This window comes from Rosa rugosa, chromosome 4 (assembly GCF_958449725.1).
Source record: "Rosa rugosa chromosome 4, drRosRugo1.1, whole genome shotgun sequence".
NCBI lineage: Eukaryota > Viridiplantae > Streptophyta > Magnoliopsida > Rosales > Rosaceae > Rosa > Rosa rugosa.
Window position 1 is genome coordinate 31,700,772 of NC_084823.1, and position 24,652 is coordinate 31,725,423.

At 37.1% G+C, this 24,652-nt stretch overlaps 1 protein-coding gene and 2 long non-coding RNA genes across 3 annotated transcripts; 1 reads left to right on the forward strand and 2 right to left on the reverse strand.

Moving 5' to 3' along the window:
* Positions 1-11,849: 11,849 nt before the first annotated feature.
* LOC133741863 (uncharacterized) lies at positions 11,850-14,485 on the reverse strand. The gene is made up of 6 exons (XR_009862191.1): positions 14,206-14,485; positions 13,566-13,711; positions 13,322-13,452; positions 12,992-13,071; positions 12,206-12,343; positions 11,850-12,110 (listed from the first exon to the last, which is right to left on the reverse strand). It is a non-coding gene; the product is annotated as an uncharacterized LOC133741863 (long non-coding RNA).
* Positions 14,486-18,533: 4,048 nt separating this feature from the next.
* LOC133746163 (uncharacterized) lies at positions 18,534-19,580 on the reverse strand. The gene has a single exon (XM_062174320.1). It carries the CDS (start codon positions 19,202-19,204, stop codon positions 18,593-18,595), a length of 612 nt encoding a protein of 203 aa, XP_062030304.1. The 5' UTR covers positions 19,205-19,580; the 3' UTR covers positions 18,534-18,592.
* Positions 19,581-22,100: 2,520 nt separating this feature from the next.
* On the forward strand, positions 22,101-24,474 carry LOC133706659 (uncharacterized). Its single transcript, XR_009844657.1, has 4 exons — positions 22,101-22,242; positions 23,801-23,877; positions 24,102-24,241; positions 24,415-24,474. It is a non-coding gene; the product is annotated as an uncharacterized LOC133706659 (long non-coding RNA).
* Positions 24,475-24,652: the final 178 nt, after the last annotated feature.

Here is a 24,652-nt window from a genome sequence, read left to right on the forward strand (position 1 = left end):
AGAAGAAATACGAGTCTTCAACTTTGAGGCTGGAGCTTCTTGGACCTAAGAGTACCACCAAATGATCAGTTCCTCCTCTTTTTTCTGGCTAAATATTTAGCTGAGTCTAACATGAAAATTGTCAGGGTAACATCATCGGCCAAAATGCCCTCTAATCAGGCCAATCGAGCCACCTTTATAGAGCTAGGTTGAGCTTCATAACCACTCACTTTCCCTCTTTCCTGAGGCGAAAGCAGATGGTCTAACCCCGGATGCTTATCCATGGCTTAGGTAGCTGGTATTGAAGAAGGCATATGCTTTACAAGATCAAAGCCACCGAGTAGTAACTGTTGGAACTCCCCGGGCCGGCAGATGTAATGGTGGCAGCTCAGCCGCATGTACCTAGTGAAATCATTTTAGAGCCCTCCAAGGGAACCCTCCCAACAATAACAACAGAAATAGCAAAATCAGGGGACAATGGGGCCAGGGGTAAAGCAACTAGTGCCAAATCCTACTGCCCATCAAGCAGAGCAACTGGGCTAGTCCTTGCCGCTAGCGGCGGAGGGCTTTGACAGCCGACAAAATAGTGCTCCAACCGTCCACATACCCCACACAAACCACGCATATGCATGAACACAAAGTTCAAATTCGTAGAAAATGATGCTAAAAATGGTACCTCACAATGAAGCAAAATGGTTTATCAAGGTCAACCACCACCAATACCCACACTCACCTCCTCGCGATCCAAACGACTCTGATCAACATGTAGACATTAACCTAACGAGGAACCAATATGTTGACCCATCGAGCCGACATGTGTAATACCCCAGAAATTAGTTATTAATTTTTGAGTGTTTTTCGGAGTTCATTTTGTTTGTTGTTGAGCGTTTAGTTGGTTCGAGGTTGAAGTAGAAGAATTTCAGACAAATATTTACTCGAAACGTTTTATTTTCGAGGGGTCAAGAGTTGACTTTTTATTTTTTAGGTTTCTCTAAAAACTTTCTTCACGAAAGTCATAGAGCGCGTCGATACGAGTTCGTGGACATGTGGCACCCGAAAATCAGATATTCTATGAAGAAGTTATGGTCAGTGGAAGTTATTTCTATTTTTGGAAATTTTGTATAAATAGGATTTTTCAGAATATATTTTCATAATGTCCATTTTTTGGAAATTTTAGGATTTTTTAGGAAGGTATTTTCTCTCTAGAAAGCTTGACCCGACCTGTGAACCGGCGACACTCGACCCAACCTGAACTCGGTCGTCCGGCGTTCTTCAACGGTAAAATCAGCTCCAACCGACTTAGACTTTCATTCTCTCCTTCCCCTAGCCACCGGTTTTCAGCAACTTGCACCGAAGACGGCGGATCAAACGACGGAAGTGGAGGTTGCTCCGACCCAGAGCGATCTCCCTCCTCCGGCCACGGCGGGACATGAAATTGGTTAGGTTTTGTAGCTCTTCTCATGCCCTTTCCATCCATACCAGCCTTGAAGATCAATTCAAAGTGTGAAGGGAGATATCAAGGTTTAAAGATGAGCAGTTAAGATTCTTCAAGCTTGATCTAACTCGATCTAGGCTGAATCGGTCTTAATGCCAGTTATGAAAGTTATTCCTTGTGTTGTGATCTACAAGATAGGCAGAGTTGATCTTCTTGGTTTTGAAGTCGGCCCGGTGGCGCGTGGGGCTCAAGTGTAGCCGCTTGTGGCGGCTCGTTCGATCTCCCCTAGAGCAGTTCTTTGCTCCGTTAGCCTCCATTTGTTGATACGAATATGTGAGTATGTTTACTTTTGTGTTTGCTCGACTTTTTGGTTGAGTTGGGTTATTTTCGGTTTCGGTTCGTTCGGTTTTCGATCTGTGAGGATCTGACTGTTGGATCATCCTCTTGTTTGGGCGGTTTATCCTAAAAGTATTTCGGAGGCCTTAGGCGGTCTCCGATGGGGTTTTGTCTCGATTGACGTATCCTTCAGTTTATAGTTCTCTTGTTTCGAACTATAAAACGATTGTGTGCTTTGTATGTGTTGTATTGAGTGTGACTTTGATGTGATTAGGTGATTGACGGAATTGTGTGAGCAGAGTTTGATGATATTGTGCTTGTATCAATTTGTGTGTGAAGACGCAATAGGATATAGAGGTGAGGAAATCTCACATTGTTTGGGTAATAAATTAGGTATGTGATAGTTTTAGTAGAATTAATTGTTAGCTGTAAAATCATGTTTGTTGGTAATAAATATTTGTTTTGAAATATATAAACTTGATCGTCAACGGTTTATGGGTAAGTGAAAACAAGGATTTGTTACAAATGATTTTCTGTGATGACCTGAATTTTCGTTATTTAATTTTAGTCATTAATAATGGACCAGTTGTGCGAATTATGAGTATTATGCTTGATTCATATGTTGTTCGTGTTGTGGAATTATTTTCGATCGAACAATTATTTGAAAAGTATGGATTTAGGGGGGTACGAAGGTTGAATTTTTGTACGTTAAGATTCTCCGAAAACTTCCTTCACGGAAGTCGTAGAGCGCATCGATACGAGTTCGTGGACATGCAGAACGCGAAAATCGGAGTTCGTATGAGAAAGTTATGAGCGATTGAAGTTTGGGAAAATTCTATAAATAGGGATTTCCATTTTCGGAAACTTACTATTTTCATTTTGGAAACTTCCATTTCCGGAAAATTTTCAAACCCTCCGTTCTCTCTCTTTAACCGCGCAACCCGACCCGTATCCGGCAACCCGACCAAACTTTTTCTCCGATCTCCGGCGACCTCTACCGGTGAAACAAGCCCAGATCGACTCGTCTCCACCGTGCGCTCCTTCCTGTGGTATTCTCTAGCGTCGATTCTCGGTCGCGGTGGTGCAGCAAGGCGGTGAACCCGAGTGCAGTCGAACGTCGTGGCTTCAAACTTTCTGTTTTGAGTTCGTAGGAGCCTCCTCAATCGATCCATGGTGGTAGTTTTGATCGATTCACGTTGGAATCGGATCAACTCACGGTGAACAGTGCACGACAGCTTGTGACGGCGTTCTAGGCTGAGTCGGCTTGAACCCCAGGTATTAAAGTTGTTCTATTTGGTGTTATTGACATTTTAGACGATTGGGTTAAGATGGTTTTGAGTTTTGGCCGGTGGTGGTTGTGCCACCGCCTGTGGTGGCGTTTTGGCCGCCTTCCGAGCATGTAAGGGACAGTTTCTGATTTTATATATCATCTACTCGTCGATACGAGCATTTCGATATATAATACGTAATTTTTGGAGATCGTATAAATATGTTATGATTTCTACGGTTTCGGACCGTTCGATTATTCGATCCGTGAAGATTCAAGCATTCGATCGACTTGTGGTTTTGACATATCAATCGTAGAAGTAATCCGGAGACATTGGGTGGTCTTGGATGTAGTTTCACCTCGACTGGCGTCACTTTTGGGGATTTTATTTCAAAACGGGGGTTTCGAACTTAAATCACTTGTGATTCGTTACTAAGTTGAGACCGTATGTGATTAGGTACTTGACGAAGTATTGTTGGACGTTTTTTGGTGGTTGTGCTGCTTTTGTTCTGTTTTGAAGACGCAGAGGGAATTTTGAAGTGAGTAATCTCACAATGTTCATTTACGAACAGAGTTACCTTTATCGTTTTGAGAGTTATTTATTTAACTGCACACTATAGTTGGTATTAGTAGGCATTCCTGAGTGAATGACTACGTGTGTGTGTGTGTGTGTGTGTATATATATATATATTTACGTGAAATATATATGTGTTGGTGGATTTTGTTGATTGATGGAAACAATATGCATGAATGGTGCTTTTTATTGTTTTGTGTTGTGGCTTTTCGGAAAACAAATGATTGTGAAATGATGATTTCTATTATTTTTAAAAGCATTGAGATTTGTGTAACATTTTGAGTCCTGTGCGACTTCTTTAATGTTTTATTCCGAGGCACTGAGAGGTCCGAGGAATTAAGGTCAGATGGTGACCTTAAGCAGTATATCAAGTAATCACGTCTTTGGCCGGACGAGTGGTCACGATTTCAGTTAGAGCTCTAATCTGTCTGCCAGTGTAATTCATGGGGTAACGGAGCGAGGTTATATCGAACCCATGAGTTTGTTTTTTAAGGAATCAAGGAGCGAGTTGCTTTCCTTATATACGATTTATAAGAAATCAAGGTGTGAGTTGCTTTCTTTATTTCGTGTTTTGAAAGGAATCAAGGTGTGAGTTGTTTCTTTAGTTTGTGTTTATGGAATCAAGGAGTGAGTTGTTTTCCTTATTGACGATTTAGAAGAAATCAAGGCGTGAGTTGCTTTCTTTATTTCGTGTTGGTAGAAATCAAGGAGTGAGTTGCTTTCTTTGTTTACTTTTTGAAAGGAATCAAAGAGCGAGTGAGTTGCTTTCATTTATTACTTGTTAGTAAGGAGATCAAGGTGTGAGTTGTTATCCTTAGATTTGGTGTGAGTTGTTTAGTGGTTGTTTAGAGTTACTCATATAAGCTTTCATAAGCTTACTGGGTTTGTTGTGTGGCAACCCGGTGCACTATTCAATGGTGTAGGGGTTAATCCTGCAGGTCAGGATAATCGTGACTGAAGATGAGGTGGCGTCTTTGCAGCTTTACGGTAGGAAGCCATTTTTGTGACTTTACCGTTGATAAAGACTTCTGTTGTGTAGTAAGCTCCGAGGAGCATTTACGTTTTATTTTATTGTGACAATTTAATTTGTAAACTTATGTAATATATGACTCTATGGAGCGGGTCTGTATTGACATAGTGGGTTCAGGGCATCAGTATGTACTTGGTTTAAAAAGGAAAAAGTTTTCCAGGTATTTTGTATTGATGGTTGAACCATCACGCATGTATAATTATGAGATTATATATCGATTTTTATTTGTGTTAAAAATCAGGGGCGTGACATTTTCGGTTTGAGTAGATTGTGAAATATAGTTTGAATGGTTTGGGGAAGTGAAAAACATTGTTTTGTGTGATTTGATCACTATTGGTTTGCGAAGTGATTTTGAAGAAAATAAATGAATTTCAAAAGGAAAATGACAATGTATTAGATTTCTGTTTTGAAAGGAATATGTACAGTTTGTGAAAATGTTGAGGTGTGAAAACAATATTTGGAAAATGTTTTCGTTATGGTTTTGAGGTTGTTGGAGTTAAGGAAACAATATTTTGAGGCGATCAGTTTTATTGTGATTTTGAGATTTGGCTATGCATTTTGAGTTGTGTGATTAAATAAATAGAGTGTGGTGTAGTAGGACCTGTCTGGCGGAACCAGTATGGTGTATGATTAAATAAATAGAATGTGGTATAGTAGGACTTGTATGGTGACACCTGTGTGGCGGAACCAGTGTGGTGATATGTGTGACAATTGTTATGAAAAGGATATGGATTATTGTTGAGCTTGTTGATGTGGTGTTTGGTGTTATCAGTAGATGAACGTGTATTGATTTTCTTCTAGTTTATTTCTATTAATGAATTGCTTGTTTTCTTTAGTAATCTCCTAAACTAAATTATATGCAGGGAATACTGTTTTCTGAATTGATTGGTTTTAATATAATCTCCTAAACTAAACGATATGCAGAGATTACTATGACTTCTTTTGATTTAATTTTAATGTAATCTCCTAAACTAATTCATATGCAGGGATTACTTTTTACTTTAAATTATGAGTGCTTTACATTTTTCGAGAAGTGGTTGTTGAGATTTCAATGATTTTGAAAGGTCACTGAGGTGACAATTATTCGGTTGAGATAAATGGATGATGATTTTGAATTATTGGGATTTTAAATGTTTTAACACGTTATTTGAGTTTGATTGTTTAGTTGAAGTTTTGTGAAATTAGACGCATGAGTTGAGAGTCAGAGCATGTAGATTTTAGTTTTGAGTTAACTTACATGATATTGTAGGATATGAACTTGATGTTAGTTGTCATGAAAATTGCATATCGATTTCGTTAGGTTGAGATGACTTAAGCATGTGCTTCTTCTCTGTTGTATTGAGTTTACTCACACGAGCTTTCATAAGCTTACCTGGTTTGTTGTTTCAATGCAATGGACTATTCAATAGTATAGGAATCTATCCTACAAGTTATAGTGTGATGGAGCCATGGTTCCTTACCGTTGTAGTTGTGAGTTTAGAAACTAATTTGTTGTGCACACTTGTTAGTTTTCCGCTGTGAAGTGTGTATGGTGGGGTTGATTACCTGTTGAATTGTTATTTTAGTTTAATTTGTAAACTTAGTGTAATGTAATATATGACTCTAAAGAATGGGTATGTATTGACATTTTGGGTTTATGGCATCTTGGTTTACTTGTTCTTTAAAGAAAAAAAATTCAGGTATATTGTATTGATGTCGGAACCATCACGCCTGGAGTATTTGTGTTTGTTGTTGTTTATTAATTGTGCTTGAAAATCGGGGCATGACAACATGAATGACGGTGGAACCCTTTGCACCTCCACCTGGACTAGCAACAGATTAAGTGGAACTTGCTAGATATTGTCAATGTCATTATAATCGTTGAGCACTACCTGCAAACTAGTAGATACATGGGTCTTTCTCTAGCTAGGACCCTCTATTTGTCAGTCAGATCCTTGAACTAGTAGAGGAATCACCCATTGGGTTGTTCTAGTATAGCCACCTTCCAAGAAATCAGCAAGATATTGGAGATAATCGACATAAACCTATATGGGTGGAGCACCTCCTAATCGACTGATACCAGCCGCGCAACAATGAAGATGTCGGCCCCCTTATCCTCTTCCACATCAAGTTATGGTGGGGCTCGATCACCCAAGATAGACAGCTCTGCCACCATTCAGGCGGCAATGTCATCGACCGCTGTAATTTTGATTGACAGGAAGTGAGAGGCTAAAAGGGCATCCAAAAAATATATATAAATAAATAAAGGCACAGTCCCAATAGAAACATGGGTTGAAAATGAATATAATAGACAGAGAGAGATAAGATGAAGTTGTGAGTGAGCTAGGGAGGAGAAGAGGAAAGAACGAGGGGAAGAGGAGATCAGAACAAGGGAGTTGGAAAAATTGAGGTCTAGCCTTGACAGCTAGGGTAGCAGTAGAAAGAGAGAGAGAGAGAGAGAGAGAGAGAGAGAGAGAGAGAGAGAGAGAGAGAGAGAGAGAGAGAGAGAGAGAGAGAGAGAGAGTCTCTTACATAACTTAAGTTCGCATAATTTCACCATTTGAGGCTGCCATTTATACTTGAACTTGTATGCTCATTTCTGGGGCTGCAATCTACTCGCCTAAACTTGGGTCTTAGAGCATCTCCAATAGGTTCTCTATACAATCTCTATTATATGGACTCAAAAGTTAAAACTCTATGAATTTTTATTCGGTGATTCCAACAGATTCTCTATCATATTCTCTGAAATTTATTATTAACTATTAAGTGTGATAATATTTTTAAAACTTAAAAAATATAATCAAATAATTAATGATAAAATTAATATAATTTGAAGAGGAGAAGAGAGAATAAAATAAAACCTTCCAAAAATGTGATTCCCTATAATTTTGGAGTTTTTTTTATGACAAAAAAGAAATACAAGAAACTAAATGACAAAACCTCTACTAACACCCTCTCCCAGCTGATCCAAATGGAATGCTGGGGACACAGTAAGGGGTAAACATGAACCAAACAGAAGTATTATGAGAACTATGAGCCATAGAAGCTAGATGATCTGCAACAAAATTTGCTTCCCGATAAATATGCCTGAAAACGATCGAATCGAATTGTTGAGCCAACTGCCTTATATCCTAGACCAGAAGCTAAATTCGCCATGGAAAGACGCATCTTCCTTGAATACAGTCAACAAGCAGCTTGGAATCACCTTCAACTGAAATATGATTATGTTGATGAAGAAAAGCAATGTGTAAACCATCCCATAAAGCAGTCGCTTCTGCAACAAGAGCATTAGTCTTCCCCAACTTCCTATTTGCAACAAATAAAGGATTGTCATCCGCATTCCTAATAACATATGCAATAGTAGCATTTCCATTTCTAACAAACCCATCAAAGTTTAATTTAACTTGATTTGTATTAGGTGGTTGCCACTTAATATGAAAATATTTAGAAACTTTGGGATTTATGTTCTTAGGATTTGCTGAAACATAATTTGAACCCAACAATACAGCCTGACAGAAACATTGATGAGGAGTAATACGTAAATTCTGAAAAATTAATTTATTCCTAGCGTTTCAAATCGACCAAACAATCATTAATATGGAAGAAAGATGTTCTCTACAATCAACAACATTACTTATATACTCAATCCAAGAAATGAAGGAATTATTCCAATTAAAAGGCTTGAGATTAAGAGTTCTAGACCAAACCTGTATTGCAAACTGGCAATCCATGAATATGTGATCAACTGATTTAACACCATTAGAGCAAAGAGAAAAAATTGGCGAAATATGCTGATTATAACTGGAAACTCTATCTTTAGTTTTAAGACCATTCCTAAGTGAAGTCCAAGCAAAAAAATTTTACTTTAGGGGGGATATTTAACTTCCACATCTTATTTAAAAGCGGTGTTCTAGAATTATTAGGAATCTGCTGAGTCTGAATCCAAGATGCACTTTTAATAGTAAATTTACCTGAACCTGAAGGTCCCCAAACAAAAGTATCTAGAATAGGATGAATAGGCAAAGGAAGAGCTATAATTTCATTAACAATATCTTGAGGAAGAATATTTAAAAGAGCATTCTTATTCCAAGACATGTTCTGTATAAAATGATCAACTGTAAGAGACCAATCTATGTGGCATCTTTGATGTTCTGGAATCAGTAAAAATAAAGGAAAAGGCAGTACCCAATTAAAAGACTAGAATAAAATAGAACGGCCATCACCAACTATCCATCCCATTCCTTCAGTTAGAATATCTCTAGCATCAAAAATACCTTTTCAAGCTAAAGAATTTGAGATTTTTTTCTGGGCAACAAGAAAGTGTCTATGATTAAGATATTTCTGAGTAACTAGCTGCACCCACCAATTATCTGGTTGAGTTAAAAATTTCCATCCTAGTTTAGCAAGGGCAGCTTTATTAAAAATATGAGGTTGTCTGATGCCTAGATCACCATTTGACTCAGGTAAACAAACTTGATTACAATCAACATGAGGATGTGAATTACCCCAAAAGAAGGATCTAAATTCCTTATTTAATTGATCAGTAAGGGATTTTGGGCATTTAAATCACAACATAATGTGATTTGGCATTCCATACAGATTAGCTTTTAAAAGAGTTAACTTACCTACCCTTGAAAGAGTATGAGACTTCCATCCTGCAAGTTTCTTCTGCACCTTAACAATAAGATCATTCATATTCAGAGGGTCCTTCCAACAAACAATATTTTGAACTCCCAAGTACTTACCAATAGACGACTTTTGTTTAATTCTAAGACAATTAGAGATATCTCTCTTAATAGAGGCAGAAATATTATTAGAAAAATAAATAGTTGATTTATGATCATTTATTTGCTGGCCTGAAGCTTCAAAAAAAAGACTTAAAGTATTAAGAATATTCTTAGCAGCTGAATGAGTAGCCTTAGCAAAAATAAGGCAATCATCGGCAAACATAAGGTTAGAAACTTTGAAACCATGTGAAGATATTAAAATCCCAACCTGATTTCTAGAGCTAGTAGTAAGATGATTAAGAGTTCTTATGAAAGGTTTCATGGCAATAATAAATAAATAAGGAGAAAGAGGATCTCCTTGTCGAATACCTCGATTTGGTTTAAAGTCTCCTTGAGGACATCCATTAAGCAAAATAGAATAAGAGACAATGTTTAAGCAAGTTTGAATTAAACGAATCCATTTATCCTGAAAACCAAAAGCCTTCAAACAAGCTAATAAGTAATCCCAATATAGGAAATCATAAGCCTTCTCAAGATCTATTTTAATGGCCATATAGCCTACCTTACCTTTTTTCTTATTGAAAGATGAAAAGAGTTCATGCGCAATAAGTATATTGTCATGAATTGATTTCCCTGGCGCAAAAGCCCCTTGATTATTAGAAATGCATTTTTCTAGCAAGGGTCGTAATCTAGAAATCATAATTTTAGTAATGACCTTATAAGCAACATTACACAAACTAATAGGCCTGTAATGATTAACAGTTTCAGGATTCTCAGTCTTTGGGATAAGAACTATGTTAGTTCTATTAATCAGGGAAAGATCAATATTATGTGTGAAAAAATCTGACACAAGTTTGAACAAAGGTTCTCTTACCTGATTCCAATAGGAATGGTAGAAGACTGCATGTAGACCATCCGGTCCAGGTGCTTTCAAGGATCCAATACTATGAACAACTTGATAAACTTCCTCCATTACAACAGGAGCCACTAGATTTCTATTATCTTGATCAGAGATGCAAGGATCAATAAAAGAAAGGAAATATGTCATCGCCTCTTTAGATGGACTAATAGAGGTAGTAAAACGTTTTTTAAAGGAACTAATGAGAATAGAAGAAATCTGATCTTGATTATTAGTCCAATTATCTATGTCATCTCTGATTCTTAAGATTTGATTCCTCTTCTTCTTAATGGTTGCCTGCATGTGAAAAATTTGTTATTTTTATCCCCTAATTGAAGCCATTTAGTTTTGGCTCTCTGAGCCCAAAATAGTTCTTCTTCTTTAAAAAAGAGTTCAAGTTGGGAAAGTAAGTGATATTCTTTACTAAACAAATCCTCATAATGGTATCGGAACAAGAGTTCAAGTTGGCACCCATTTTTATTTTCATCACTGAACAAGGCGAAGGTATCGGAATCGGCGGAATAGTAGGGATGTGGTGGATAGCTGGCTTGTGGTGGATGGGACGGCGATGGCGAATGGTTTTCAAAATGATACGATGGCAGACTCAACCTCAGGCAAGGAGACCCTCTTTCTCCCTATTTGTTCCTTTTATGTACCGAATGGTTTTCCTCACTCATTCAAAGGATGCACAATAATGGCTCTCTAGTGGGGATTAAGATATGTAGAAGGGCCCCGGTTCTTCATTATCTCTTATTTGCAGATGATAGTTTTCTCTTTGCCGAGACTACTACTGCCAGTTGTATTCAGATCAAGGGAGTTCTTGAAGTGTATGCTAATGCTTCAGGTCAGTTGATTAATTTTGGGAAGAGTAGTGTTTGTTTTTGTCGTAATTTATCACTAGAAGGGCAGCAGGATTTAGCGGATTTATTGGGTGTTGATTTGGTGCCGTACCATGAAAAATATCTTGGGTTGCCTACTCTTGTGGGGCGCTCCAAGAAGGATACTTTCTCATATTCACTACTAGAATTATGGCCTTAGACATCGGCCAAAAACCGATGAGAAAAAGAATTCCGACCGATGTCTTAGTGGGTGATGAGAAAGGTCCGGAAAATCCAGACATCGGTTTTTAGCCGATGTCTGGTATCATTATATACATCGGTTCTTCATTATAAATCGATGTAAATACGTTTAAATGATAACAAATTTGTATGTTTATATATTGTTAAACCCTCATCTTTTTGCCTTTAATGCTTATAGAAATATAGATCCTACAGCCCAACTATGCATTTTAACATCGTTATTTATTTAAAAACGATGACTAATATTGTTTCACACATCGGTTTTCTTGTCTTCACCGATGACAATACTTGTACTAGACATCGATCTCTATCTAAAACACGATGTGCACTAGTTTGTGGCACATCGGTTTCAACATAGTAATTCGATCTCTTGTGGTTAATGGGACATCGATTTTTATTTTGAAATTGATATATTTCTCTTAATAGACATCTTTTTTTATAGTTATAACTGATTTAAACTTTATATATAGACATCATGTTATTTAGATGAAAATGATGTCCACAAAATATGTAGCTGCTGCTATAAAAGGCAATCTATATTTGACGAAAGTAATTTGAATATTGGAGTATTATGTCCAAAATCATTATCCTTGACGGTTCACAAAATAGGTAAAATAAAACCCCAATTAACCTACTACAAGGCTAGCCTAGCAATTACTATTGCAGTTTTATTCACAATTGCTGTAGTCACTTCATCTACCACAAAAAGGTGCGAATTGGGTGCGCTGCAAGACTGAAGAAATCATATGGATAGTTCATATTGTCTAAAAATTCTTGAAGATCTTCCAACTTTGCACCAGAGAAGCCTGCAAAAGAGAGTATAGACAAACATGGAAATGCAATGTTTCCTGTTAAATTCCACTTGCACCACTGACTATCATGAACATTTTATAGCTATTACCATTACTATCATTCATCACAGATGAATCTTTGTATCAGTTGTAGATCTTATCTATCTTATTCTGTTTCGCTTCTTCAGCCTTTCTGGTCTTCAGCTTTGCTGTTTTCGTCCCAAGTTGTGATGATGTTTTAACCATCTCTGCACAACACAATAATTTACAATGAGTTTTGATATAAAATTCATCAACGGATACTACCACCCAACAACAAAAGATAGATACACGCAAAACAACTTCAATATGGTAATTGTAAGGATTTTCCTATTCATTAGTCTTCAATCAGGAAACCAGATACAGTAAAATTGCACATAACAAAATATAAGCTTGTCTGTTGAACAAATATAATTGTAGAGGGCCAAAAGAAAGAACTACCACTTTTGGCAATTTGGGGACTAGCAGCTAGAAAATTACTCTCCATGTTAGATCAGTAAATTATATCTCATGAGAGCCAAACAATGATAGAGGACAAGAAGTCCTCAATTAAGCCTAGAAACACTCAACAGTAACAAGGAAAAAAAAACACTCAACAGTAACAAGGAAAAAAAACACTTCAAGATAACGACATTAGTCAAAGTAATAGCAGTTTTCCAATCTTATGATAGGGCTAGGGCTGATAAGAAGTAATGTCTAAACTCTAGAGCGACTGATGCCCATAGAGCAGACCAAAAAATGATTCGATCCCAAAACATAACTACAAAACGGAGCACTATTTAAAACTGATGTGCAAGCCTAGATCAGAATGTTACCTATGGTGAAACATAGACTTTGATTAACAACAAACTACTCACTGTGATAAGGAGCTTGCCTTTTTCAAAAGCTCTTTGATCTCTCGCCGCAACCAAGTTTCCGCAGCAATCTTTGGTGCTCTCTGAGACCAACAAACCCACCCAAACCAGAAAAAATTCTTTTCACAATCAGAATTGAACCTTAAAAAACATGAGAACGAATCCAATTGAAGCATGGAAGCGTCGAATTGCATGATTAAGACAACGAATTCTGAAATCTATGCCATAGGGATTGAGCTATGCCATAGGGGTTGAGCGACAGTACCTTCTTTCAGTAAAGAAATTCAACATGCGAAAAATCAAACTATCCAAAAGTACTGGACTCTAACTTACCTAAACCCGTAATGGGACATCACAGCAGCAGGTTCTCCTTTTGCCAATGTACCTCGGGGAAAATGTGGTTGGCTCCATTACACAATGGTTCAACTTCAACCCAATGGTTTATGGTCTACTGGTCTGCTTGTCTGTATCAATATAAAAGTAGGATTTTCCAGTATTTAGTCTTTAAATTTCCTTAGTGCTACAAAATTTACCGTAAAAAGGACATTAATCCAAGTATGGGCAAGGAATTGACCACCTCTAGACTTTAAGCAGGAAAGGAGCACATCACAAGATCCTTGATTAGCAGGTCTGGAAGACCTAGTTTACTTCTTCACACTATTGATTTTCACTGCAACTGGTTCTAAATAGTATGGACAACTTCCAAATAAAACATCAAATGACCTGTAATGCAAGTACAAAAAATAAATAAATAAATAAAATAAAATTATTTAGTAACCATAAAAGGAATCCTATGTTCACCACTGTAGGTTTTGACTTGACATGACTGACAGATGCAACCCAAACAATTCTCAATGTCAATATTTTCAAATCATTACACTAATTGTCATGGTCAATTGAAGAGATTGTTTGAAGCAGCTTAAGAAGTAATGGAGGCAGTACTAATGAGAACAGGTTAAGAAGCTATTCTATATGTCCCTTACAGTTCCTTTTAGGATACCTATATGTTTTTCCTTTATGATATTGTGGAAAACTGGAAATGCACCAAGTCATTGAATGTTAATGTCAAGTTCAAGCCATGACTCATGAGTATGCTAGATAATTATACATTCTAAACCTACAATTTCTGTTACAAAATATCAAAGCAAGTAAAGCTATAATATATTCAGTGCAATAACCAGTGGAAAGATGACAGTGATACAAAAGCCTTAACATACTGCCTTGTTGTGGTAATGGAACGCAACCAGTCCACGAGACATATGCTATGAAAAGCCCTCTTGCAGCTGGTATTATCGCATGTATAGTCAGAGGTAATGGATCTACATGTTGCTGAGAAGGATCCAAAATGAGCGGTGTGAAATCTTGAGAACCAAAGCAAAGCACTAAACCTTCACTTCCCCAAGAACCAAAGCATCAAACACCAAAACACTAAAAACCCAGTAACTCAAACTCCATTACCTTCATCATTCAAAGACCAACACAAGCTCAGATTCTGAAACAGCAACCACACAACGGATCCCCACACAACCACCACACCCACAACCCCCAAAGGGTCTCTAAACCGATTGAACCTCCACTCATCCTTCATCTTTCTCAAAATCAAAGCAAACCCAATTAACAAAACAATAACACAACCAAAACACTAAAACTTTATCTCCAAAAACCAGAGTTGAAAAGGCAGCAGATGAGTAAAGATAAAAAAACGTGTACTAGTACTAGTTGCTAGCTAATAAAGGCCCCCCAAAAGTGTTTGAAAACGCGTTCCACTACCTCAGATTACATATAATCTAGATAATAAAAAAATCAATGTAAACAAGTCAGAGGAACCCAAAAGATTCATACTTTAGCCTAGTCGAAAAAAAAAAGGTTCATACTTTACAATCAACCAACCCAAAACAAGAAGGGGTCTAAGAACTAGAGCGCACGGCAAGCCTGAGGTAATTTGCTGAGATCTACATGTTGTTGAGATGGATCGAACTGGGTTTTGCAATTCTTGCAAGTCCTGAGATTCACAAAACCATACACCGCAACAAAAATGCCCCAAATGTTGAAGATCCCCTCGATGCCGAGAACCCAACCTTGTGAGTAGCGAATTCGAAACCGGACCTGTTTAACAGTGGGCTCGCCCGAGCCAGTGTCATATTAGAAGAGAGAGAAAATCAGTATTGGTGGTGCAGAGAAGAGAGAGAGAGGACCTACGCTAGTGGCGGTCGGAGAAAGAGCTCGAGGCGGCTCCAGGCTCCGAGCTGTGGTCGAGGGCGCGAGTCAAGTCGGAGAACGAGCTGAGGTCGGGAGCGTGAGTCAGGTTGGAGAAGGAGCTGAGGTTGGAAAAGGAGGCAGTCAAAGTGAGAGTATCAATTAGGGTTCGAAAGTTTCGGACAAAATGACTAAGTGTTGGGGGAAATTAAAATTTTAAACCCCCGCGTTTCTCAAACTTTTTAAGTTAGTCCCTCCGCGTTTTTTCAAAATTTTTGAACGAGACTTTACACATCAGTTAATTTAACGACCGATGTTTATAATCACAATAGAAATCGATATTTCATAAACCGATGTTAGGATGTATTTTTTACTTCGCGTGCAATTCCGACCGATTTAATAGTGGTGATGTCTGATGGCATAATTCTAGTAGTGATTTGAAGGATAGATTGAGGAAGAGGCTAGCGGGGTAGAAAGGAAAATTTTTAAGTGGTGCGGGAAATGAGTTATTGCTGAAAGTGGTGGCTCAATCTCTTCCAAACTATGCTATGAGTTGCTTTTTATTACCTCAAACTTTTTGCAATGAGCTGCAGCAAATGTGTGCCAATTTTTGGTGGGGTGACTCAACGAATGGGAGAAAAATTCATTGGAGCTCTTGGAATAATATGTGTGCCCCAAAGGACCGAGGAGGGTTGGGTTTTCGTAATATTTATGTTTTTAATCTAGCCATGTTGGCCAAACAAGCTTGGAGAATTATAGAAAATCCAAACTCACTTGTGGGGAGGCTCTACAAGGCACGTTATTTTCATTCCAAAACTTATTGGGAGGCTTCTTTGGGGGGAGCTCCTTCTTATTCTTGGAGAAGCATTTTAGTTGCAAGGCAAGTGGTTGAACTAGGCTCAAGATGGCAAGTTGGAAATGGTGCTACAATTGCTATTTGGGAGGACAGGTGGATGCCTAGGCCTCATGGGTTTCGGCCCTTGCTACCACTTAGGAGCCCTACTACTTTGAGGTATGTTCATCAGCTTATTGATGTGGCTAATGGCTATTGGAATGTCCCTTTATTGGAGAGTTTATTCCCTAGTGAGGATGTGGAGGTTATTAGCTCAATCCCTTTGAGTTCTAGATGTCCTGAGGATAAACTGATTTGGCATTATGATAGTAAGGGAGTTTTTTCAGTGAGTAGTGCTTATGTTGTGGCTAGAGACAGTTTGATCCTCCCAGTCATGGCTACTTCTAGCTCCTCTCCTCATCAGCTTATTGATACTTTTTGGAAGAAGTTTTGGAAGTGCAAGGTGCCGGGTAAAGTGAAACTTTGTTTATGGAAAGCTTGTCAAGATTTTCTCCCTACTAGATCTAATCTAGTTAAGAAGTAGGTGGAAGTGGAGCTTTTTTGCCCTTTATGTGAAAATGAGGAAGAAACCCCACTTCATATTTTTCATTATTGTCCTATTGCAAAGAAGATGACTCATCACTTGTCTGGTATGTTGGGTTTTTCTCCCTCACTTTCTCTTAAGGAATGGTTGAATTATTGTATGGAGAAATTACCTCACTCATTGTTTTGCCGTCTTTTGGTGAAACTGTGGTTTTTGTGGAAAGCAAGGAATGATAAAGTGTGGGAGAATAGACATTGTGAGCCTCGATCTCTCCTACTTAGGGCTCAAGTTTGGCATGCCAATTATCTTCACGCAAATATTTCACCCCCCAAGGTCCCACGCAATAAGCATGTCTGGACGAAGCCTTCTGTTGGTTGGTTAAGTGTTTGCATGGATGGAGCTTTTGATATGCACTCTCATTCTGGTGATGCAGGAATTGTGGTACATGATTCAAATGGTTCTTTTATTTGTGGGATGGCCATTAGTTTTGATAAGGTTTTTTCTCCTGCTCATGTGGAGGCACTAGCTGGTAGAGTAGCTTGCAAGCTGGTTCTTGACCAGGGTTTGGGTCCAGTTCGTCTAGAATCAGACTCCTTATTGTTAGTACAAGCTATGCATTCGATCCAAGATTCTTTTATTCAGCTCCGAGTTGTTTATGAGGATGTTTTGGCCCTCTTTTCTCAACTGCCTGGAAGTACTTTCTCACACTTGTATCGAGAAGGGAATACTGCTGCTCATTCTCTTGCTCGTTGGGCATTATGTAATAGGCCGTGCAATGTTGTTTTTACTTCTACACCTCCCTTTCTAGAAGAGATTATTTCTGGAGAATATACTTAATCTCTTCGCTTCAATAAAATTGTCGTTTCTTCTCAAAAAAAAAAAAAAAAAAAACAAATCCTCAGAATAAGAAGTATGAGCTTGACTTTGAATATATATAAAAAAATTTATTCTCTCTTCACTTTCTCTAAAATATATATAGGTATAAAGAAGTTGTTGGAAAAAAAAAACATATTTTCTCCTAAAAAATAAAAAATAAAACATTCGAGTTTGAATATAGTGAGATGTTGGTTTATGAATAAGAATATGAATCAAGTACTTTGACCGCAAGTCGGTGTGTATTTTGGAAATGTTGGTAATTTGATACTTATACGTATTTTGAATGCATAAGTGCATGTGGTACCTTTATAATTGATCACGATGGTACAAGTCTTTTTGTTTCCGAAACGAAAACAGTAACTAGAAAAAACACGAATTTAGTTATGGATAATACGATGAGGTATCGTAATCGGATACGGTGAGGTTCACGTTGAAAATAAATTCTTAGTAACGCATTGAAGAATAGACCAAGAACTAAAAGACAATAAGAAAAGCACAATAAAGAAAAAGGAACTTCTTCCTTTATGGTATAGATTTTTAGGGATCTCTAGTTGCTTCTAGGTGGCTCTTTTAGCTTCATTTCATGCTTAATTTGCACGATTGCCATGGTCATGGGACTGATTCATTGCACAAACGAAAGCTTCGTCTAAAAGTTTTCTTTTTTTTTTTCTTTTTGGCTAAAGAACTTCAAATGTGTTTTGTGCTCTTGTGGCCATAATTGATCTCGACGATCACAATAACACCGATAGTTTAAGAGATTATAGAAATTATACTTAACCATGAAGAAACTATATCTAATTATGGTAGGTAAGTTTCCATCCCCTTTTCAACATGACATGTCTCCTTTTATTTTTATTTATTTATTTATTTATTTTGAATGTTAGATTTTAGACATAAGTACAAAAATATGATAATTACATGTGTGCGAAAATCACTTATGCCAATTAGCTTTATCGCGCTAATGCTGAACACGAAAAGAAACGGAGTAGAAGATAAAATGATGGAAGATTGAAGAAGAGGAACAAGAACAGATACTTACGAACACAGCTATGGAGGAGACTCTCAACCTCGACCTCAATCTCACTTGTGTACATAAATTAAGTGAAAGTTGTTTAAGAATATCATAATAAAAATAAGTAAATGATGGACAAATTAATTACTTAGCCCTGGAGCTACAAGGTGAGTATATGTAGCTCCCATTCAATGCATGAAAGTTAAGTCGACAGTTCAAATGACCCCAGATCCCAACTGATCGAAGCAGCCCTACTCTGAGTACTCTCCACCTTGCTCTAACTTTCCCCTTCAAATCGAAACTGATTCTATCTCTCTTCAAAGAATTGTCCACTTGATCCACCTGCTCAGAACTCAATGGTATGGACGAGGACTCCACCACATAGTTAAAATCCACAGAACTATTCTTCCTCACCTCAAAAGGGTACGCCACTAACTTTGCTATGTTCATCCCTTGGAAGCTGAGAGTGAAGCTCGTGTCCGAGAAGCTTGCATGCGCCTTGGTGTTGTCATTCTCAGCCCTCACAACAATGGTGATTGCAGTGTCTAGCAGGCTCGTCGCATCGCTTTCAAACTTGTCAAGGTGTGCTGTGGTGACCTTGATGAAGGGTACCCTGGGGTGGATGACCATGTAGCCCACGAAAACCACGATGCCCGCAATGATCACAGAAATAGAGATGATGGTGCAGATGACGGCTGCAAACCAAACCAAAGGGTGTGTGCCTCTCTGTGGACCATGGATTAGTTTTCTCGGCATTTAGGACTAAATCTAATACTGGTAACATAGGGCAAGAGTGGTTTCTGGGTATTTTGCCAGTTTTTATGATGGGAGTAAGTAATGAGTTTTGGGATGAGGCAGTTTGGGAAGGAAACGAGGAAATAACATGAAGAGGTTCTTAGTTCTAATTGGTAGGGAAGGTTTTGGTATCTTCCTTTCCTAGTTCTAAAGCATTTGTGTGATTATTTCTTTAACATTTTATATAGCTAATTCTTATACTGTGTGTACCTTCCATATAGGTATCTTGCTCGTTACTTTATTCTACATGTAAAGTAATATACCAAACTTGCAGTACTACGTACCAATTGTTTCCTTTCTCCTGTGTAGCTGTATGTGCAAAACAAAAATCAAATTAAGGTGTGCAATCTAATATAACCAAGAATTAGATGCATTTACAGAAGTTGTCTTCACTTTTGTGTGCTCAATCGGGGATTATTTGTACATTGTCCCCATAAAGAATCAAGAACAAAAACTCCAAGAACCATTTTGCATTGGGGAATATAATTGAGTTAATGACAAAAAAGGTACAAAAAGAAAATGAAAATAAGGATGAATTAGTTCACAAGCAAATTAAATAGTATACAGCAACAATTTGTAGCTGAGAAATTTTATACATACACCCTTATATACTTAATACACACCTCATAAATTTTTTTGTCCAAATTTTTTCCCCAAACTTCCTCTTATGCCCTCTTTATTTTACTTAATACACACTCCTTAAATCCATCATCTTCTTCCTTCTGCCAGATTGAACCCAAGCAAGCTGCTCCTCAATCTTGCACCCTAATATTTCTCACGGTCTCACCTCTATGACCCATACCACCATCCTCCAAGTGAAATCAAATCGAAGGAAATTGGCAATCAAATGAAACTCAGCAAACAATCAATGGAGACAAAATGAGAGAAGATTTTTTTTTTAATATTAATTTCCCAATCATTTAACCTCCAAGATTTTCAATTAAGTAATGTACCATGAGAAAGTTGAAATCACCAGGACGCTTGTAGACCGTAGACCACTTGGAGTCCTAAATATGTAAAGAAAATCAAAAGCTTGATATTCAGATTGAATTTGTTACTTCAACCAATCAAATCCATGAAAAAAAAAAAACTTGAATAGAGTATGAGAAGTTTGTTGAGTGCATGGATAAATTAGTTGTGTTATTATTGAATGTAGAATCTTGGTCGTCCTGATCATCTCCAGTTCTAGGTCAAAGTTTTTATTTTCTTTATTTTGTTTTTGTTTTTTTGTAGTTTTCTTTTTGTTCATCTTTATCAAAAGAGCAGTGCTAGGGATCCCAAATTATTATACCCAAATTGTATCCCAAATGACATGGCAACTGCCATGTAATCACTTGTGACTAGATAATTTTCTATGTGTATTTATGAAATTAAGTCTTCAAGGAAAAAATTATTAGAAATAATATTGTGAATTAAATCTCTAATTGGCCAAACGAAGAAGATGAAGAACTAAATATGCCCTGCAATCAAATAATCAAATTCCCCACAATCTAATACTCAACCCTACAATCACAAGCCATCATCATCCATCTTTGATACAACGTACTCCTCAATTTGGATTGCCTCCAATAGGAAGAGATAACGTGAAAACCACATTTGGGATAATTAGATCTAAAAGGAGACTGATCTCACTGGGTATTGCAATGGTTTTCACTCACTTCAAGGAAATTTTAGTCTCCTTCTAAATCAAGTGGATTAATTATCTGGGAATGTACCAGTAATGGTGGCTTTAGGTTTTCAAAACAATGTTTTTTATTTGTTAAGAAAATAATAATAATACAAACTAAAAGCAATTATTGGAGACAAGTGGAAATTACGAAGTGATGATATGGCAGTTGCCATGTCATTTGGTATGTAAGTTTGGTAAAAAAAAATTGGATCTCTAGCATTTTTCTTATCAAAAAGGGGTAAAAATGTATTAAAAAAAGTTTTAAAAAATGGGGGTGTGCATTAAGTAATTTGGTATATGTGTGAATAAAATTTCTCATTATAACTCTAGAACAAAGAAAATTTTAGAATACATTAACGTATTGATACATCAAATGTAAATTAACTCCCTAAAACAACAGACCAACTCCCTATCATCGTAGATTAGCTCCAAATTAGACTAAGTCTATCAATTGATGAAGCCAATATACATAGATATCGAGTTTGTTTACTTGATGTATACCGTAGACAAACTCGTAGAATAGATACGTTTATCCCCACAAGAGGGCAAAACTCAGTTTGGTTCGCGGAAAGTAAGCATCAGGAAAGGAAACTTTTTCCTTTCCTACGTTTGGGATGCAAAAGGAAAGGAAACCATTTCCTGAAGGAAGAGAAAATAAGGGGGAAAGTGGTTCATTCCAAACCCCAAAGGAATCACTTTCCCCCTCTTTTTTCCTTGCATTTATTACTCACAACATATTTTTTTACTACATTATTTACCAACTTTTTAACAACTTTCCTGATAACTTTTCTTACGTTACAAAACATCGGAATAGAAAGTTGTTGGGAAATTTCATTTCCCTTCCCACGGGAAAAACAAAGGAATTACTTTCCTTTCCGTGAACCAAACGAGGCCTAAATGATATGTGTTTTCAAATTTTGGTATCATTATTGAGGGTATCGAGCAACAAGAGGACTTACAAGTGGGTGTCAGTTCACGATGCAAACACAAGTAAAGTTTCGTCGAGGAGTACAAATTATAATGCAAAGGACAAATTATACATATATCTAAAGCTGAGTTTACTATTCCTAACTGTTCACTCGGGGGATGAAATGACGGTTTGGCCCCTGGCTTCTTATACAAATTACAATTGCTGTTGGGAATACACCGACTATGAATTTTTTTTTTTTTTCCTTTTCTTTTTGTGTGGTCAATTTAGAATGATCGAGAGATAGCGAGACAGAGAGCGTCAGACCGAGAGTGTTTGAACGATCTCGGGATAGAGAGACAGAGAGCGCTTCTGAATGAGAGAGAAATTTGATCCATCATTGTTGCAGGCAGAAAGAGAGAGGTATTGAGCTTTGGTGTTTTGTGTTGATCATATTTTTTGCTTGGTTCGCATTCTTTCTTTCGTTGAATGGTAAGAATTTTGTTTGGGTTCTTTTGTCACCGATAATGGTATTTGGTTTCAGACTGGGTTCTTTGGTTTTGGATTGGATCTTTTGTTGTTGGTGGTTTTGAATTGATATGGGTTTGTGCGTTTTGGGGTTTTGTTTGTCTGCTGGTTTGGGTTGTTGATGATTGATCGGAGAGGTTTCAAGTCATGTTTTTGGTGTTTAGCAGTTTATTGAATTTCCTTGATTTGTGAGTTTATGATTTTAAAGTTGGTTTTTGTTTTAAGATTTTAATAGAGATTGAGAATTGTTTCTGCTTTTTTTTTTTTTTTTTGAATGGGGTTTGGAACCCAGCCTAGCTGGGAGGCTCAGCCCCACGCCCGGTTCCATTTATTATATTAATAGTAAAATTTTGCATCGGGGGGGACGTATCACCTAAACCCCGAGCTACAGATAAACAATGACAATAATCCTCATAGAGAACAAAAATGAGCCGTCATCTAATCAAAACTTTGAAATTGGTAAACACCAGAGACAGAGCTTGAGACGTTTTGAATCATAGTTATTTTAAAGGTTTAGGCATAACTTGCTTACTGTAAATTTTATGGCAGCTTTAGACATTAGTGTTTTAAATATTAGATATTTGAGGATCAATGCCAATCGATGTTAACCAATTTGATTGAATAATCTAATTTTAAAGCTTTAGGCGTAATCTGCTTAATCTAAATTTTATGGCAGCTGTAGATATTAGGATTTTAAACAATAGACATTTGAAAATTGAGCTTATGTCCCGATGAAGTGCAAAAGTTACCTGAGGAAGATGAAAACGTTAGATATCTTCTTTCATGCCTATTGATATTTACTATGAGACACTTGCATTTGTATTTAATTGTTACTTAAAGCTAAACCTAATTACATTTTTTTAAAATATGTAAATGTTACTAGAAAAGGGTAGTGGAAAGATCACCTGACCCTACAGGCAGCTGCGGACCGAGTTTAGGGTTAGCTTAATTGAATGGCTTGGTAAAAAATGTCCTCTGCCACTTCCAGATATTTTATTGCTGAAAATGGGATTCTTGGAGTGTGGGTTCATTTGAAAAACACACTGTTGCCTTCAATTTTTTTTTTTTTTTCACATATATTGGTTCGTGATTAGATTCTTTTTTACTGCAATTATGTTGCTTGAAGACTTAAACATGTTGCATCCTTATGTTTCCATAACTTAGGCAGGCAAACTAATGTGTTCATTAGGAGTATAAGCTTGGAAAGACTGGAAAAGTAATCCATTTAGGAATCATGCCAATAACTTTCGCAACATTCTTTTGAGGTCCAATAGTAGTGGTTAGCATTATCTTTTTTTTTTTTTTTTTTTTTAAGTCTGATAAATGATACGAGTCAGAGATAGTAGATTTACTTTATCTTCTACATTTGCCAAGATGTGTCCATGTTTTTCGTTGAATCTGATCTGACTCTGCATATCAAAGGCTCATGCATAAATGGATTTGGCATATGCAGCTACAGACTTAATCATTTCATGAGCTGGTGCAATGACTTGCTATGAGATTTTGGCAACTGGAAAGCCTTCCATTCTGGTAATTTCAGTTTTCAATTTCTGTTGTAGAACTAAAGCATGCCATGATATGATCATATATGAGACCTAATTAATGTCTTGATCTGTTTTCATGTTGCATGAGGCTATCTTTCGTGTCAATCTAACATGCCCACTATCAACCATGTTTTGATTATGTTCTTAATGTCCATAGTTTTGCCTATGTTCTGCCAAGGGGAAAACTCATTATTACTTTTGAATTTGTAGATACAGTCACCCGATGTTGCTGAAGGACATCAATTTAAAAATGCTTCTTTGTTGGCAGGGAGTGCCAAAATGGAAGAGAGGGTGAAGGAGGGAACTGAAAACATCTTCCCTTGGTTTTAAGCATTCAAATCTTTCAAAGGGTAAGAATATATATCAGTATCCATAGCTTAGCCATATATTTATTTGCCTGGTTGTCGTAATGCAATTCAAGACTTAACGTAAGAATATATTTTTTCATTACTCATAGTTGAACAAAGAAACAAGTTATTCAATTTCGCTTTTATATTTAATGGTTTTTTCTTTTATTCTGCAGGAAGAGCACATTGAAATTGCCAAAGCTAAGAAGAAGCTGAGGAAGAGCTTGATACTCAGGCATGTTTTCTTACCAGGCTTTGTTATCTCCAGATCTATCTGTTAATCATTCTGCTCTGATTACTTGCCTTATGAAACTCTCTAATTTGACACTGTTGAAACAGATCAAAGGCTTGCAGTATGTTATCCAGCATAAGAGCATTCTGTTTCGAAAATCCTTAAACAGATCAAACAACTTA

Excerpts from the sequence above, each read along its gene's own strand:
- LOC133746163 (XM_062174320.1), bottom strand. The coding sequence starts at position 19,204 with ATGCCGAGAAAACTAATCCATGGTCCACAGAGAGGCACACACCCTTTG.